Source organism: Saccostrea cucullata, unplaced genomic scaffold, assembly GCF_032062105.1.
Source record: "Saccostrea cucullata isolate Sc308-1 unplaced genomic scaffold, CSIRO_AGI_Scuc_v1 ctg1018, whole genome shotgun sequence".
Taxonomy (NCBI): Eukaryota; Metazoa; Mollusca; class Bivalvia; order Ostreida; family Ostreidae; genus Saccostrea; species Saccostrea cuccullata.
Genome location: NW_026925575.1, coordinates 96,595 through 116,325, shown reverse-complemented (window position 1 = coordinate 116,325; position 19,731 = coordinate 96,595). Strand labels below are relative to the sequence as shown.

At 33.0% G+C, this 19,731-nt stretch overlaps 2 protein-coding genes across 2 annotated transcripts; both read right to left on the bottom strand.

Moving 5' to 3' along the window:
• Positions 1–5,343: 5,343 nt before the first annotated feature.
• Positions 5,344–6,896, bottom strand: LOC134269272 (uncharacterized). Its single transcript, XM_062751472.1, has 5 exons — positions 6,696–6,896; positions 6,263–6,356; positions 5,908–5,996; positions 5,718–5,811; positions 5,344–5,600 (listed from the first exon to the last, which is right to left on the bottom strand). The coding sequence occupies exons 1-5, from the start codon at positions 6,894–6,896 to the stop codon at positions 5,359–5,361; spliced, it is 720 nt and encodes a 239-aa protein (XP_062607456.1). The 3' UTR covers positions 5,344–5,358.
• A 7,827-nt stretch (positions 6,897–14,723) lies between these two features.
• On the bottom strand, positions 14,724–15,978 carry LOC134269267 (complement C1q tumor necrosis factor-related protein 3-like). Its single transcript, XM_062751468.1, has 2 exons — positions 15,719–15,978; positions 14,724–15,130 (listed from the first exon to the last, which is right to left on the bottom strand). Exons 1-2 carry the CDS (start codon positions 15,888–15,890, stop codon positions 14,724–14,726), a joined length of 579 nt encoding a protein of 192 aa, XP_062607452.1. The 5' UTR covers positions 15,891–15,978.
• Between the last annotated feature and the right edge of the window lie 3,753 nt (positions 15,979–19,731).

Here is a 19,731-nt window from a genome sequence, read left to right as displayed (position 1 = left end):
AACGTCCCTCTTGAGATTTTTCACACTCATATGGAGACGTCACGGTATGCCGGTAAAGGGCTTCAAATTTAGACCTATACTCGGCACTCAGGGCCATTGAGCAGTGGGGGTTCTTTTTCAATGGCAGCGCCTACCGTGACACGGGACCTACATTTTTAAGGTCATATCCGAAAGACCGGTGACTTTCACTTCTGATGCCGAGCGCTTGGCGAATGAACAGTCGCTACCTAGTTTTACGTCTTAGGTTTGACGCGGCACCGGGAACGAGAATCGAACCCGGGCCTCCCGATCACGGAGCGAACGCTCTACCACTAGGCTACCGTGAACGGTATATTTGCGTTGAAGACAACGCAAAATGTAAAAGATCAATATGTAATAAAACAAAAAACAATTAATTTCTTGGATTAATTATGTTATACACAAAGCATTTTAAAATTGATTTAAATATATAACCATGGTAAAACTCACTTTAAAGAATAGTTAACTATGATAATGACGCCAACGTTACGCTTTTTACAGACATTACTAAATCTAAAGGTGTTTTTTTTTCTAACTGACTCAGACATTTTTATTCGATACACTGTACTTATAAAACATTAATTTTACTTTGATTGATATGCCTTTTTATAAATCTATCTTACTAAATATCTAACCAATTACATTTCTAATTACCAAAGATAGTCCAAAGGTCCATTAATTCTTTACAACCTACTGAACTGTTATGCAACATACATTAAATGTTCACATCATCAAAATATGGCGTTTCTTTTTCCCGGCAAGAACTTCATAACGTGGGACAAGATTTTCTGAAGTGTAGCGTAAATAATATAACATGTATGACGTAATATTTTAATAAGAAAAATTACTTTTCTTATTTAAGGACAGATGATACAAACAATTTTTTTTTTTCTAGGGAAGAGACTTAATATCAAGTCACAATTTTACAAAAGTGGATAATTCTAAGAATTTGTTCTCCTAAGAACTGGAAAATGAAATAGAGTGGGAAATTATTGGTAATATTTCAATGCATGTACATGCGTTCTTAATAGTTTTGAAATTGTAAAACTTTGATCAGAATTTTTTCTTTCGTTTCTCTTCTTCATCTTTTAGTATTGTTATTTGGTTGCAGTAGTTGAAGCGTTTCCAAAATATCGTCATCGAATGTTATGAACCAACTTTAAACACGTGCACAATTTTGTGTTGAAAAGGATTCGTTGCAATAATCATTCAATATTTGCAAAGGTTCAGATACACGGGCTTGTCAAAGATGATAAAATCCTATGAACAATGCATAAGCCATACAATACTCTTTCTGACAAAGCATTTATTTATGGTAATTCTCTAAAGCCAATTTTCAGCAAAAAAATCTCTTCACTGTCAAATATTGAAGTTTAGTCATTTTTACGTCTTCAAATTTTTTTTTCCTTGGAAATCTGACGAAAAAAATCTGATCGTATTGATTATAATCTTCAGAAAAGTTCCAAATATCCAAAGAGATTAAACGAGTTATATGATCAGAAATCTGATTTTTCGGTTTATGATTTGTAGTGAATAATTGTTTTGAAGACCCACATCAAAAATACACTGATTTTAGCATCGTCCTAACTTCATGAACTGTAGTAGAAAGCCGTATCAACTCATCAAATGTAATTGTAGACGAATTTAGTATGATTTTCGATCGAATCATATAAGCCAATTTGTATTGTCCAGTAACTGTAGTGATTTGATTTCTCACATTCTTCACAATTTTTGACATGGCATACAGTATATCACAGCTCTTGGTGGTCGTGGCAAACACATCAGTTATCTTCTTCTTGAGCAAAATGCAGGACCCTTTTATCTCAACCCCATTATTAATCTCCTTGATCCAATATTAATGCCTCTACAGAATCGGCGCAGCTCTATATAAAAATGTGCAATCTTTGCACCTCAACATATAAAACCATCACCCAAAATCAGTTTTTAAAGGCTTTATTAAGGGCAATGTATAAGACATGTTTGCAATACAAGTGACAAGGCATTAATGAAAAAGATTTTCCTGAATTCAGAACACAAAAATTTAAAAAGAGAGTAATTAAAGAAAACTGAGATTGACCCAATTATTAGTGACTCCTTTGTCTTAAACAGTTTCATAATGTTACACGACACCAAGAAAACAAAGGAAATACCTAATGTTCTAATAACAAAATAAGATCAAAGAATCAGAACAGGAGCATTCGTTAATTTTTGGAATTTTGAAATGCCCCCTCTTGTAATAAGACGGTAGAATTTTGTATTTCTTACACGTAGTGTATAATAAAGTATTACTCATCAATTATTTAAGTTAGTACAAAAAGTTTATTGTAGTTTTTGAATAACTTGCTTTAAAACGCTAAAAATTAGCATTTCTCAATATAATCCTATAATAAATGTATTTGTATTTTGAGACGGTCCCTCAAAAATGCCTGGGCGGGAGATTTCCCCCTAACTTTACATGTACACTGTAGCTAATGGAAGTTATATAAGGTATAAAAATGAAGAGTTTCGCTATTGTAGGTTTCACACAATAAAACCCAAGTCGGCCCCCTTTAATGAATCATTTACCACAAAAAAATGAGAAATAAAAACTTTTCTCATTTTTTAGATGGCAGATAATTCTTAAAACCATTAAGGGTGCAAAATCATCATCTTACATGTAATCAATCGTATGAATTTGCCTTTATCTCATCTTTATTGATTAATAGCAATGCAATTTTAACATGTTTATATTTATTCAAAATTGATCAAAACATCATCATTAAACATTGAATACCTTTAGCCTGTTTATTTTTTTAAATACAGATCATTACTATTTCACAATGACGGAAAATAAAGCGTTCAATTTCTAATGCGAAATATTTTAACCGAAACATGGACTTATAGCGAGCGAGCGAGCGTCGCTAAAAGACTCTCGACACTGCGAACTCTTAAAGCAACGCCTTTGCAAAAAGAAAATTCGAACTACTCCACATTCATTCGATAGAATTTTTTGATGCAGTTATTTGGACCCACAATGCATTACTTGTTAAAGCTACGTTCTCGCGAAAATAGCAGCAAAAATTCAACTAAAAGTAAACATGCCCTGATTTAATGGATAAATATTTAAGATAAATAGTAGTCGAAACGTTCTTCATTTACTTTCAGCACTGTTCAGGCTTCTTTTTGGAAACGTAACTTACGAGGGCCGTTCAAAAATTATGCGGACTTAAAGCTTGTTGCACAGAAAAAATATTTTTGACGACATAATCGGGCAAAATGTAACACATAATTATATATATAAAAAAATCTTTACTTATATGGTGTTTAAAATTTCATATCGAATTGTTGTAAATTGGTATCAATTTTGGGTGATTAATCAGGACATATCATTAAGTCACGGAGCAGCAAAATCTTCGACGTCACGGGCATTATTAAAAAATATTTTTCATTTTCTCAACATTTTCCCAAGAGTTCCTTTACAGTTGGAATTACCTTATCTACTCAACATCCGCACACCATTTCTTGTCAAGCTTAAAATGAATAAAACAAGTAAAGCATATTCTTTTTTGTTTTAAAACCAAAAACGGCAGGTATTCATGAGATATGATAGTGTGAAATTGGTCCCTCTCAATCGCGTTCTTGACAGTCCAGATAAAGTTTTCGTCGATAATCTTCTTCCCGTTCTTCCATCTTTTTGCCGAGATCTAACGGTCTAAATCTCCAATTTGCTTTTTGTAGACAAATGCCACGAAAACTCTAGCCTACTTCATGTTTTATTATGCATATTTTTGAACTATGTTTGCGATAACTCGAACGTTACGCATAATTTAACAGAAGTCTGTTGCTCCGTCATTCAGGAGACGTCATTTCACAGGAATCGCATCAGAGAAAAATCACTATAATTCTGTTTGTACTTCAAATATCAAAACTTCAGAAATTTAAATACATAGTAGTAGAACAATATAAAGATACATTTGAGAAAATTGTCCAAAAAATATCGCGTATTGTAGAAAATTTGAGATAAATTTTGGATTCCGCATGTTTGTGTTTCATGTTTTTTTTTTTTTTTTTTTTTTTTTTTTTTTCGTGCTGCGTACCTCTCCATCATTGATATCAACACAGCGATAATTTTAGGAGAATTTCGTTTTTAATACAGAAATTTTGCCCAAAATTAGTTGCAATTTGTAAGATACATATTTCTTTGAAAAAATTCATAACTATATGAGAATGTAAGAGTAAATAATAGCAGAATCCGCGTAATTTTTGAACGGTCCTCTTACATACGACGTCATGTGACGTCAGAGTCTAGAAGCTCCAAATGCCACGTGCAGTTTGACAAGCCCGATCTAAATTGTTCAAAATAAATATCTGCGCTCGCCATAACGGTAGCATCGTCTACATATTAATCAAAAAATAGTATTTTGTTTAATCCATTGTCGCAAACCACGGTCAAAAAGTACAATCTTATCCCATTCTGGCCATTGTTGAATAGGAAGAGACTATTTCGTAGCTCATTAAAATAATGGCCAATGCGAGTAAAGCAGAGTCGGAAATTGAACTTTGATGCAATAATTTAATATCCAATTGCAGTTTACGAAATAATTCTGTATATTGATGCTGTCAATGATTTCAATTGCGATGGAAAGGCTTAACATGACGTCAAAGCATACAGGCGTATATATTCAAGATTACGACACTTTTTGTGATCAAACTCTACGGGTAGGAGAGAGCTTTAAGTGGATTCCGAACCTTAAATTGAGACGCTGCAATTAATCAATATTGGGCTGGACAACGGTCATACCCTATATAATTCTGCCTTAATTTTTGTATACATGTACATGTTTATACCGGGCCATTTATACCTGAAGATAATCTAGGTATTTTAAAGTATAAAATAATTGGTCCACAATTTAGTATGAAATATTTCAGTCAAAATTCTACCCTATTATATGTAGCATTTGCAAACAATTATACTATATAAACAGAAAAAACTGTAGATACTCGATGGTTCTTGATCCCACCTCTGATGTTTCAGATGTCCGTGTTTGCTCTGCTCCTATTTGTATTGTTTAATGGACTTTGGTATTGAATACTGCTCGTTATCTCCATATCCTTCATACTGACTTTATATGATATAGTTAAAAAATAAATGCAATTTCTTGATGTCTTCATCATCATTTTCTACACTAAAACCTTAAGAGCAGTACACACTGCACTTTCAGAATTTTGTAGATTGTTATAAGATGAAATGATGAAGGGCATTATGTGCAGTAAAGGTCTCTTTTTTCTTTTTCATATGTTTAATTAATAACATTAACACCGTGCTTAAGATTAATTGCATTTTAAAGAAATGAACAATTTTCATGCTTCACAGATATAACCACCAAGGTGTGTACCATCATCACAATTGACGCTGTGGAACATGTATTGTTCTCCTGCATAAAAGAACATGCAGTCTTGGGGAGAACTGTCTGATCCATTGGGCTGTCCGGCTCCAAAGGCGTGATATTTCATCTCAGTCATTTGTCCGTGCTTGATCCATCTCCAATCCCCACCGGGCTTTCTTCTGTTGATGTTTCTTCCCCCAACGTAGAAGTGAATTCCTGTCCATGACAATCCGACATAAATCAATATGTAGTTGATCAAAAATTTAATTATAAGACTTAATCATGGCAAAGGCATTAATAATTACAAATGCCAATGAGAAATCTGTGTAATACCTGTAATCATTTTCTTTAGAAATTCTTTCATTTGCAAAGCCTCTTCAAGTGTTTCAAAGTTGGCCAGATATCCACCCATGTCTAAACATTTAGCCTTAAATATATGCAGAGAAGCAGATAAATCATTTCGTACTTAGTTTTTGTAGGTAATATTAATAATCTGTACTTTTAAAGGTGTTTTATAACTCACAAATGCTGTGTCTGCTGAAACATTATCTTTTTTGATGAGATAACAGGAATCCCAGAGCTTCTCAAACTGTTCTGGACAATCCCCTTCACCTTTGTAAAGGGGGGAAATACATTTTGGTCATGAAAAAAATACAAATAGAATAAACACTGATGATTTCAGCCATTTATCAGCCAAAATCCATTAATATTGAAGAATATTTATATAATTTCGTATGATTAATTTCCACAAACTCTCTTTTGCGTTCCAGTTTATATATAATTAAGTAAACTTAATTTCATTTTAATTATTGGAATTTAATTCAGCTTTCTTATCTCTAACATGTTTAAGACATGTGATATTTATATTAAAACAATACCTCCAACAATTTCAACTGCGTCAATCTCAACCCATGAATGGGACACGGAACAATCAACTTCGATTCTTAGCTCGTTTACAGGAAAATTTACTTTCTGAACAGAATAAAATTTCATTTCAAAGTGTTGTTTAGTTATATAAATATATTTTTAATCCCATCATCTACGTATCATTTGTTTCTGAAATGATGCGTGTTTGGAATGTGAAGGAGAGAAGGTTTCTTTTAAAAATGTATTTTTTTATATTCATGATTAACTTCCTTAGAAAAATTATCTAAACAAAATGAGTTAAAAATTCAATAATATCTACAAAATGTGTTTTTAACAAAAATCAGTTGAATGAAGGGGTAAACATTAAAACCAGTAAATAGAATAGGAATCGTGGAACCAATGAGAACATGTGTATAGAAGGAAATACATCTTTAAATATCTCACTTGTAGTTCGGGTGAAAATATTCTAGACTTCCTGACTAAATGTGCCTGTGAAACCTTAAAAATCTCAATCCACTGGTCAACTTTGTTCTTTGCCAATATTCTTTTGACGGCCCCAGCATTTAATGTTTCATAGATATTTATCTCAGTAATCCACACCTTCTCAACAAACTTGACCTGACAACGTAGAAATATATTACTCATATAAACAAAATGATTAATGATAAGGAAGTACATGCACTACGTAACTTTGGTATCTTTATACGAGAGAGAATCTTATATGAACTCCCAAATCTAATCAAGACATAATCCCCTACCGAAAAATAAAAGAAATAACATCAGCATTTTTATTTCACATCTTTTACCTTATAATAGTATCTTACATGTCTTAAATATGTCTTAGATAACATTTACTGTACCTGTATGAACTGATCTGCGTTCAGTTGTCCATTTGCCTGTGCCCATGTGCCCGGAATATCACCATAGCGAGGATAAACATTGGGTTTACCCAGTATCTGTTTCGCTGAGTATCTAAAAGATTTAAAAAGATATTAGATCATTAAAAAATAAAAGTAGTATAATTTAAAACTTTTAAAACTTAGAGATATATTTATTGTTGTTACAGAATAGTTTTGTATCTAATATACATGTAGTAGCCTTAAACGACTTTACCGAGTTGCGTCGTACTGTGACGAAAATGCTGTAACTTCTGAGGCCCATTGGCGTTTGATGGCTATTGCTATAAATTTGAAAAAATATATATATATTTAAAAATGTGCCTTATCCTGAATTTTATATAACTTTCTCTTTTTCAGCATTTTGAAAATTGTGATTTCATAATATATATTGTTATATTGAAAATATATCTTCAAGAATATTTTGTTTTGGAATATACATTCTGTAAATTAAATTATTAAAAAGTGACATTTCCTGTCTACCTCGTGAAGAAGAGATGATGAATATACAAATACACAACACAAACATCGTAGTTTTCTTGACAATACAATAATGGTATCTGTTGCTAGCTTGATAATGTTCCTATAAAGTAAATAAAAAATATTTAGCTTTTTAAGTGTATCATACATGTAGCTATACTCTTATTTCTTTTTTATGTATAAATTAGTTTTTAAATAGTATCATTCTTTTGTTCACAGCTTGTAAAAGTTGTTGATTTAAATTTACTCTTTAAACACTTTTTCCGCGTACATTTCCTCTTTTCAGTTGACAAGAAAGCAATTCTTTTTCCCTCATTCAAGAACGCCATTTATTTAAATAAATAAAGATAGACTGTCAAATTGCAAATCATGATAATAGTATAGTAACAATCATAGCCACAGCCCTTTAGAATATCGGTTCATAAAAAGCTAATCAAAATATTTATGCATAACTACAAAATGCGATGGGACTCTGAAGTCCGATGGTAACGCCAAAGTCATTATGGTCTGTGCCAAGGAGCATGAAGTGGTGTGATGGGTCGGCAGGGGGATGCTCACTCATCCATAGCACCTGATCTCACCTCTGATGTTCTGGAGGTCCATGTTTACTCTGCTCCATTTTTTAAATTGTTTAATGGACTTTAACATCAGTTACTCGAACTCGAATACTGTTGGGTTTTTTTTTCATATGTCTCATTGAACAGATTCAGATTTGGTTATAATTAATATCTGTCAATATCTCTACGTAAATATCACATGTAGTGTTTTGACATAAATTATTCTCTCGTTTCTAGTCGGTTCAAATTTCCACTATACGCAGTATATGGTTTCTTCTGATGAGACCATATAGTCCAAATGATACCAGCCTAAGAACTGTAAAGTTTGCTTAATTGTTTCCCTAAGCAATATCATTTTTTGCATCCGTTACCTATTCCTGATTCAGGTTGCTGCAATAGTGCTGTTTTAATTGAAATAAAAATAACCATATATGTGTACTTACAATATCAGACTTCTAATATCGGAAGAAAAATTCCATTAAAATGTGACGATTTTTTTTCTTTTATACTAAGCAAGAATCAGAATGTCTAGATGGTTATGTTGCAAGATTAATAACCCTTTATAACACTTCTTCCTGGATTAAAAAAAAAATGAAGATTAAGTTCAGAACATTATTAGGAAACAAAACAAGCCAAGTATTATAAATCTGTACTTGTCGGCAACATATGTCTACTTGTCGGCGACAGATTGAAGTTAAAACTTCCATAACTATTTTAGAAGTTTTTAAAAATGTTGACATTTCCTTGTTCCCATGAGCTCAAATTATATTGGATTGTATGATTAAATTAAAGGTAAGACTATCAAATGTAATTTTTTGTAGTTCTGATAGGTGAACTGAACAAATCACTTTTGAATTTAAACTGCAAACTCTTACATACACCGTATATCTACATACTAGTTACGATTAAAAGATATGGAATAACATGCAGTATTATTCATGTTATCAGTTATTAACCTTCTGTTCACAAGAAAAACCTTTAAATATTACAATGTTTAGCTTGTTTAGAGTCCCACGCTCATGTATGCTAGCTCTGACTATACTCCAAACATTAAACAAAATAACAATTTAGAGATATATATTTAATTAAATCAGAGGCCTAAAGTAAGTAAGCATGCCCTTTGTTATCATGAATCATTTTCTGAATAATTTTATTTTATTTTATTTAGGCAGGGGATGCTCACTCCTCCATTGCACCTGATCCAACCTCTGATTTTTTGGAGGTCCGTGCACTTCGATCTGCTCCTATTTTGAATTGTTTTATGGGCTTTGAATTTGAATACTGTTCGTTATCTCCATACTATTCATTGATATCCAAGGAATGCACTTTGTACATTTCAAGTGAAGTTTTCATTTTATAACCCAAACTTTCAAAATTACATATATCTATTCTTAAAACAGAAGAAAGCAATTCTGATAGGTGTATGGTACAGAAGACAATGCAAGACAGGCAAATTGTACATACGTGCAATTAACAAAAGGGACCTGAACCTATACGTACCAGAGATTTAAAGTGACTTTTTGTGTATTAGGAATTAACTTGCCATTTAGGAAAGAAACATATTAAATGATATTATATGATACACCTAAAATGGTGCTTATCTGGTAGTACTTAAGTTGAAAGATATGGAGATAACGAACAGTATTCTATATCAAGGTCCATAAATCAATACATAATAGGAGCATGGCAAATACAGAACTCCAAAACATCAGAGGTGGGATCAGGAGGAGGAGGAATGAGCATCCCCTGCCGATCGTTCACACTTGTGTTCTTTGTCATTATCGGGAAATAACGGAAAAATCCGTCGTTAATTCAATGTATAGATAATGTACTAACTTTTAGTATGAAAAACGTCAGTCAACATTTGACTCAGTGATAAATCATATTTGCTCACAATGTCATTGTATCGACCATAGAGCTTACGAATGATGACTTAGAACGAGACTGCTGATATTCTTGTTTCATCAACTTGTTTGTCAATAATTTACCTCGTTTAGAAATTGTTCGTACGGAGAGCATGTTCTTGCGTATCAAATCAACTGAGATATATAAACTCCGTATGCAGATGATGAAGATATATTGCTGCATAAGTAAGGGAAGTTGACGATATAAAAGTTAAAGTCATCACGTTTATCATATAGCTTGGTTGTTAGATTGCCATTAACGTCTTTTTCAAGTAAAATATCCAAGTATGAAACAGATGTGTCAGACTATGTGTTATCTTTTATCTCAAGCTCACCAGGATATATCGTATCGACGGAGGAATGGAAATTACCATTGTTAATTGATAATACGTCGTCGATATATCTAGATGTCGAGTTGAAGGCCACAGCAAGTGTTTTCTTCTTTTCACGCATAAGATTTTGCTCAAATTCTGCTTCATATGAATATAAAAATAGGTCCGCTAATAACGGAGCGCAATTGGTACCCATGGGAATTCCAAGAGATTGCTGGAATACCTGGTCTCCAAAAACCACATAAATATTGTCAATCAGAAACTCAAGCATCTCTGATGTCAACTTCAGAATACTTGTGTGTCCAATCAGATTGTGTTTAACAAAATAATTTTGCAAATGACCAATGACCAGGTAAGTTGATTTTATGAGTTCCATTTTTATTAAAAAAGCAGGTGTCGATGATATCAAAAAGCCTTGACTTAATTTATGGAGGGGAATGGTTGTATATAAAGTTGAAATGTCGTAAGTTTTTAAGCTGTTCATTTTGGTTAAATCTTGTGATTTCAAATTGTTCAAAAGTTCTTTGGAATTTTTAAGTACCCACATGATTCACACCACTTCTTGAATATATTGTTGCACAGTACTCCTGAAGGTTTTTCTTCTTTACTGTCCATATCTTAGTGAAAAGAAACAAAAAAGGCTTGGTTGAACATTTACTGGAACCATCCATGTATCTTTGTAAGGGTTTTTATGAAGTTTCGGAATCCAATATATATATTGGGTAGTTCAAATTCCTTTGGGCTCAGTGGAATATTAAAAATATTTAAAACTGACATTTGATTTTGAAGAATTTCTTCCGTAGAAATGATGTAAGTAGGATTACCACTTGTAGAATTAAATCCAAGTTCTTCTAAAATACAATTTATATAATGAACCTTACAAATGAAGACAATGTTGTTACCTGCTTTGTCGATAGGGACCAGAACGTGCTGATCATGTCATCTATCTAATTCTCTTTTCAATTCTGAATTTTTGAACACAGAAGGATTAGATGGTTTTCATACTGCCTCTCAATCTTTTAATACGCGACTTTAACATGGATCTAATACATTTAATCCATTCTGACAAGGTGTCAACGTGTTCTTTTTCATACCTGGCCCATCGTCTGGCGTAATTTTCAACAGAATCCATAATATCGGTATTTATGAAATGCCGACGCCAGTTGAAGGATCGGGGTTCCCTATATTTGGGACCTTTTAAAATAAGTGATCTGACGTCCTCATTATTAACTATATTTGCGTCACCTGTAATAACGTGTCCACCAAGACTATAGTTATAGGGCGAAGAAGAACATGAACACGATGGAGAATTATGTTTCAAATACTCGGTATCCAAACCATGTAAAGTTTTTTTTTTTTTGTTGTAATCGAAAAGTTTGGAAGCGATGGTCGATGTATATTTGTAGGAAATACAAGGTGTAGTCTTTAACGTAAAATATGGTGGAACGCAAGACTGGACCTTTTCGTGATTAAGAATATTACATATGTACTTGTATTAACCGCGTCAATTCCTTTATTGGCATATTGAAGTTTAATTAAGGAAAAGGCGGATTGTTTTAGCTGCATTTTCTTCCGTAAAACGTGCCGGTTCTAAAAGCCTATGATTTGCAATATCCATAATCACAGATCCGAGCCTATATTCTGGTGACGAGGAATGAAAAATTGGACTTTCCTTTGCCTTTTCAAGAAGATTGCTTAAAAGATTTAAAGGAACAGAGTAAAGTTTGGTGCAAATATGATGTAGACCTAATTGTTGATTTTTATAAGTTAGTAATGAATCAAAAGAGGCTTTATTGTACGAACGATGCCCATGACTACGCTTACGTCTCTGTGTATGGTTAAAAAGTCCCATCACATTTACATTATTACACTGTGGACTGATTTATCTGAAATTGATGACTTGATATTGTTTTGTTAAGCGATCTCTTGGTTTCAGCAACATTAACAAGTCCACACAGATTACATTATTTTCCATAGACAACATTAGAAGATTTGCAGTTCAGATTTTCCCAAGTTTTAGTATAGAAGCTCTGTCCAGTAAGATTACTGTTGAAAGAAGGGTTAGTTATCAAAATGTCACAGGTGTTACAGTTTCGCACAGAACATTTTGAAACAGAAGACACGGGATCGGAAAAGGAATTATCAAATATATCTAAATCTGTAATAGAATCGAACCTTACATTCTTTCAATTTTGTGTATGATGTATTGGTTTTATACCAAAACTGGAAATCTGAAGACTGTATATGTGACATATATGATTAATATCCCTGAGGATTATCCGAGGGTCACCAAATGAACTACTTGAGTCTGTGCCCCTTATAGACTCTAAAGAGTTATGCCTTTTTATACTGGGCGACGCACCTGCCAGTAACATTTCATTATTCTGTGTACTTATGAATGAATAGGTATTGAACGACAAGTATCCTCGGAAAACTGTCCACCAGCAGAGATACATGTTCGGTGGTTAAAAGAAGAATATGGAGATAACAAACAGTAGTCAATCTCGAAGTCCATAAAACAATACAAAATAGGGGCTGAGCAAATACGGACCTCTGAAACTTCAGAGGTGGGATCAGGTGCCATGGAGGAGTGAGCATCCCCTGCTGACCGGTCACACCCGCCGTGTGCTGCTTGTCATTATCAGGAAATAACGGAAAAATCCGTCGTCAATTCAGTGTATGAATAATGGACTAACAATAAGTACACGTATGAAAAGCGTCAGTCAGCATTTGACTCAATGATAAATTGTATTTCCTGACAAGGTCATTGTATCGACCATAGAACTTGCAAAATGATGACTTTAAACGAGACTGATGATTTTCTTGTTTCATCAATTTGCTTGTAAATAATTTACCTCGTTTTAGAAAATGTTCATACGTAGAGCGAGCTCTAGTGTATCGAATCAACTGAGATATATATACTCCGTATGCAGGTGATGAAGGTATGTTGCTGCATAAGTAAGGGAAGTTGACGATAGAAAAGTTAAAGTCATCACGTTTATCATATAGCTTGGTTGTTAGTTTGCCATGAACGTCTAAATGATTAGGAACTTCACTTGCAATTGTTTCGCTCAATTATAGTGTCGCAGACGTTGTGTACGTCATATGTCAAGATTTCGGGTTCGCGTTATTTGAAAAAAATTAATTTATTCTCATTTTGTAGAAAATTGATTAAATTTTAATTTTCTTCAATCAGTTTTCCTGAAAAACAATGTTTAATAGTTTTTATTCAATATTCATTTATTTCCAAATGCCCCTCGTACTAATTGTTAGTCCATTATTTACACGCTGAATTGATGAAGGATTTTCCCGTTATGCCCTGATCATGTGCTTTTAAGTAAAAGAATAGTACCTTTTAATTTTAAGAAAGAAAAAAGTTTTATAAGATATCCTAGCGTGGATAGGCAATCATTGCAACATTTTTATACGTCCAGTAATTTTGAAGCTGATATCAGAACGAAAAAAGTTTCTGATTGAAAATATCTATGCGGTTTTTGGAGATCAGGTCTCACAAAAATGTATTGGAATTTCATTGAGTACCAATTGTTCCCCGTTATTAGCAGACCTGTTATTGTATTCATATGAGAAGAATTTGTTCAAAATCTTATACGTTAAAAGGAGAAAACACTTGCTGTTACCTTTAACTCGAAAATAGATAATTTTGCCGACGTATTGTCAATTAACACTGCTTATTTCCATTTTTATATCGATACGATACATGTATATCCTGGAGAGCTTGAGATAAAAGATACCACAGTGTCTGACACATCCGTTTCATATTTGGATATTTTACTTACACCTGTAAACGGGATATGTATCCCTCAGTTTCACAAGAGCATGCTCTACAATTTAAAAACTAAGTAAATTATTTACAAATAAGTTGATAAAAGAAGAAAGTTATCATTTCGTAAATTCTATGGTAGATACAATGAACTTGTTAACAAATACAGTTCATCATTGAGTCAAATGTTGACGGACGTGTTTCATACTTATTGTTAGTCATAAGTGTTAGTCCATTATTAGACAATGAATCAACGACGGTTTTTACGTTCATGAAAATGAGCATACAGCGGGTGTGACTGGTCGGCAGGGGCTGTCCATTCCTCCAATCAACTGATCTCGCCCCTGATGTCTTTGACGTCCGTGTTTGCTCCGTTCCTATTTTGTATTGTTTTATTGACTTGTTAGCTTGAATACTGTTTATCTCCACATTTCATGAAAGAAAACTCCATCACACTGTACACATGTACAACAACAAAATACATTTAAAATAAATATGTTGGAAAATTTATATTTTTAAAAATTAACAACCAGACAACTTGTACCCAGACAGGAAAGTGTAACTTTCATGAATGAGTTTGGAAATTTTGCTGATGGTTTGAACCCAGAATTGATTTCCTTTTTTCACTTTTATGACAAGGTGTCCTGACGTGTTTTGCCATCCACTTGCCTGATTAGAGTTGGATATGTATGCACGAGTAGTGCCATCTACAATACCAGCTATATATGTAGTGGATCCTTTGTCTGTGCAGTATGTCCAGGAAAACGAGTAGACGCCATCCTCCGGTGCGGTAAATTTACCTGTTGTCGCATCGTAACCTCCGCCTTCGTTGGTCAAAACGTTTCTGAACTTTATGACTGTATTTTTTCGAACGTTGTTAAGTGTTTTATATAGAATAGCATGAAATGCCACAATCTTTCCACGACAACCTGAAATTATTAAATTGTATTTAGCATATAGAACTCGATAAGTATATGCAAAATAATAAACCATTTCTGTCATTACTATATAGAGATTAATTGTATTAATTCCACTGGCAATTCAAAAGTGTGGTACTTTTTATGGAATTATCGAATGGTTTATTCATAAGTGTTTTGTTGGAAATTTGTATCCAAAAGGGTTATTAAACTTTCGTTTTGCCTAAGACATAAATGAAGGGGGAAATAATAAATTTAAATGCCCTAAAATATTTTCATAGATTCGATCCTTCTTGTCCAATTTCTAAAACCAAAAGAGGCAGGACCTTAAAATTTTTAAACTTTAGCCATGTCACTATATATCAAAAAATGTTGAAACAGAAAAGAATTTTAATTTAGATATTCTAACGTTTTCAATGACCCACGACAGGAATCAAAAACAGACAGCAATAAATAGAAAATTCGACATTCTACGTTTTTATATGACAAAAAATATATTCATGATATGGATAATTTGAATTTGAAATTAAAGTTTAGTGTTATCCAGACAGAAGGCAAAATGAATTCTGCATTAATACAGATTTATTTTGAACGACTTACCTCGATTAGTTTCCTTATAACAATCACACTTTGGTATCCAGTCCATTTCCCGGCATATATTTTTATAGGTTACATAGTCCTGGCGGAAGGTCTTTGGCTTTGGAGAATCAGCTCTGGTAATGACCATCATACAGTAGAGTGAAACAAGGAACAGGGTCATGTTCGACTTCATTTCTTCAAAGTTAGTCCTGGAAACTAATATGTAAGAGAAAAAATTATGGAATTTCTCTCCAAAGACTTCGTGGCTTTATGTAAGAGTAATTTAATTTTACATGTAACACGTCATTTGATTGGATAAAAGATTTTATCTATTTTGTATAACATAACTTGCCTACGTCACAATGAGTTACGTCAAAAAACGTATTACTCCGCTTGACGTTACTTTTAAAATTTAATCAATGTGAAGCCTTATTCTGGGGGAAAAACTGTCTCATTGTCTGCACTGAAATTCTCTGCTTCGATGTTTATAAAGCGTAAACTGCCCCAAGTTATGTTATATCGTATAATATAAGTTGAAATAAGCTTCATTCCTTAAATTTATTAAACTGAAGAAATATACCTTTAATTCCAGATTAGTGTTGTTTTAATTTCGAAAACAAGGTGACCATATTTAAATACGGGCCTTGTTTCTAATGATGTCTTCCATGCTATTAAAATGAAAAATGAGACGACTTCCTGGTTTTGTTTTTCTCAAAATCAATGTGTGACCGAAATGAAATTGGAGTTGCAATATTTGTAAACATGTCACTTAATCTATTATTTAAAAATAAGAATAAGTCACGTTTCAAGTACTGTTAGCTCTCTTGTTAATATCGTCTTTCAACTCAGTGGCTGTATTCTTTTAGAATCATAGAAAAAAAAATCATGTAAATGTAGAAATGTACATAAATTATAATTTATGAAAATTCATCAGAAAATAAATGCGGTATTATGTACATGTATAAGAAGGGCTTACTAAAAGGTATCAAGATAATATATTAAACTTCGATTTTAAAATGATGTACAGATCTTCATAGATATAAAGTCGCTTCACATAAATGATAGGATTTCTTAAAGGAAAATGTGTAATTCAGTGGTTTGGCAAAAAAAAAAAATAATGTGAAACATTGCAGAAACTGAAAAAATTATAAAAGGAAAAACGTTACCAGATTCAGAAGAACTTTCATCCACGCAAACGACAAAAACAGAGGGTTGGAAAAAATCTGGGGAACCATGTCAATTTTCTTTAACATTATTTCTGTTATCAACAAATCATAAATCGGAATATGATCATATGTGAATTATATATACGAGGGTTGTTCGTAAAGTTCGTGGACAACATTGATAATTACTGACAAGCATTGATAAAATATATGAAACTATTATTTTCATTAAATTCATATTTCATTTTATCAATATGCAAGTTTTCAACAAAAACAAAGCACAAATAGTTATATCTTTATCAGATACAAAAAAGATACACACTCATACCCAGAGCACTAAAACGAATATTCTTGACGTTACCCGACGTCAAAAGCTTAATACATGTAACTTTTCTCAACATGTCTCCGTTTATTTCAATACATTTTACAATGTCGCTTTAATCAGTGATCATGATTGTGCACGAACTGTTTAGGTTTCGTAAAATAACATTTAACACTTCCTGTCTCAGATTCTGCAATTCATCAAACCTCTGTCTGCGTAAAACACGATTTTATTTACGGAAATAAGGCAAAGTCACTACACGAAATTCATTTTTATACAGCACTGCATTCTCGGAATGATGGTCTTCCTTCGCACACATCATCCTGTAAACTGTTTCCTCCCGACAAAAATCTTATATGCTTATATCTTATATGAATACTAAAGAACGGCTTCCTTTGCTACGTTTTTTCGACTTTTTACAGAATTTTAGGTCTCTGTTGCTGTTTTTCGGTACCTACGCAGAATTGGATCACTGTTCTCTGCTCCACCTTATCCAAAAACGTCCCATTTTCGAACAATGCTGATCCTGTCTTAATAGAATCTAACCTCGATTTCTCAGCCATTTCGAAACTTTGAACGTTCAAATTTTGCAAGTTTAATGTTATAACTTTTATCAACCTCATAATGTAAAAGCTATTCAAATTTCTGCGGAATTTAACAAAATACAAATAAAATTTATTGAATGATAAATAACTTTTAAATTAGAATTTCGGGGTGCGCCGGTGTAAAGACGAATAATGACCCCCATCGAATAATGACCGGGGGTCATTTTTCGACAGCGAAAAATGACCCCTGGTCAATATTCTACGTCGAAAATGACCCTTTTGCCCGTAGAAAAAGTGTCACCACCCTAAAAATTTGCAGAACCTTCGTGAAGAAAAATGACCCCCGTAGAAAAATGACTCCCTGTGGATTAAAGCTGAAAATTTTCGGGGGGGGGGGGGGGCAAAAAAAAATAGATAAAGAAGCATATTGGCCAAAATGCTCACCTGAGCTAACTGGGAATAAATTGATGATATGTTGATCTCATAACATCATACAATTATAGCTATATTTTAAGGTCAATACGATGATTCAGAATCGAAAGGAGTAAAAGATTTATCGAGCCTAAAGGGTTATGTAAACATTGCTTTTCGATGGTGGAAATCATCGTACCAGAAAAAGGCAGCAGTATTATTATTATATCCTCCGCTTGAAAAACGGGAGGGTATATAGTGATCGGGATGTCCGTCCGTCCGTCTGTTATGCTTTGGGGTATCCACCTCTTATCCTCAACTCCTCTTATATATAAAAAAGATGTGTTTGTGAAACAGCTATGCCCCTGTATGGCAACATAACGAAGATCAAACTTTTCTTAAATGCAATTTAAATATATTGGTACCCAAAGTAGGGTCTTCTCACAAGAAATACAATTGCAAAATAGGAAAGCCCTAGCACCACTTGTTCAAAAGTAATGGCTAAAGGAAAGTTTTTGAAAGGTAGGTCAAACACAAAGGTCAAAGGGTCAAAGTTGATGGTTTCTTAAGAAATGTTTAATGTAACAAGGATTACATATTTGAAGTATAAAACCCTAGCCCTTATCGTTCAAAAGTTAAGGCCAAGGTTAAAGTTTTTTTCATAAGTACGGACATCTCCAACGTCAAAATGTCAAATTTGGTGGTACCCAAAATAAGGTCTTGTCACAAGGAATACACATATTAAATATGAAAATCATAGCTCCAATAAATGAAAAGTTATGGTCAAGGTTAAAGTTTTGGCGGACAAACAGACCGCCAGATAGACAGCTAGACATACAGACGGACACGACAAAACTATATACCCCGAATCTTCGATTACGGGGACATAAAAAGAAATTGTCTTCAATTAACTTTTCATATCATGATACAGTATAAAGAAGACGTTACAAAAAATGAAATTAAATTCTATGAAAAATATTATCAGAACTGAGTAAAAGGGTGGAATAAAACAAGAATTAAGAAATGTAATGAATACTGTGTGCTAAATCATAAGGTTATGTCTACATGTATAGTGTTTGCATTAGAATGTGTATTTTACACTAGCTTATAGCTTTACAGAGCATATTTTTAGGTGTTATACCCATCCCGACCCCTTACTTATGTAGGAGGAAGTCAATTATCAACAAAAGCAACAACAACAACAAAATACCTTACCTTAATTTTTCTATAAGGAGGGACTAAAAAGAAGCTTAAAATAATATACTATTCTACTAATTTTCAACTGTTACTTTGCCAAAATACTTTCAAGTATATCCCCACCAACATTTAAGTACCAGTCCACATAAAAATCAGACAAAACTGTAAAAAAGTGATACATGAAGGTTTTCAGAATTTGATGATTTTCTACTCATAGATTTATTTTGAAGTATGAAAAATGTATGTAAAATGAAAAATGTTTTGAGTCATGGTAACCATGGAAACCCGGCCAAAGAAATTTCCTTAGCAACCGGCGGATTTTTCAGTGTTGAAGGACAAAAAATCACCTATCTTTGAGGCTTAAAATAACAGGTAAATGCCATGAGAATTATTCTT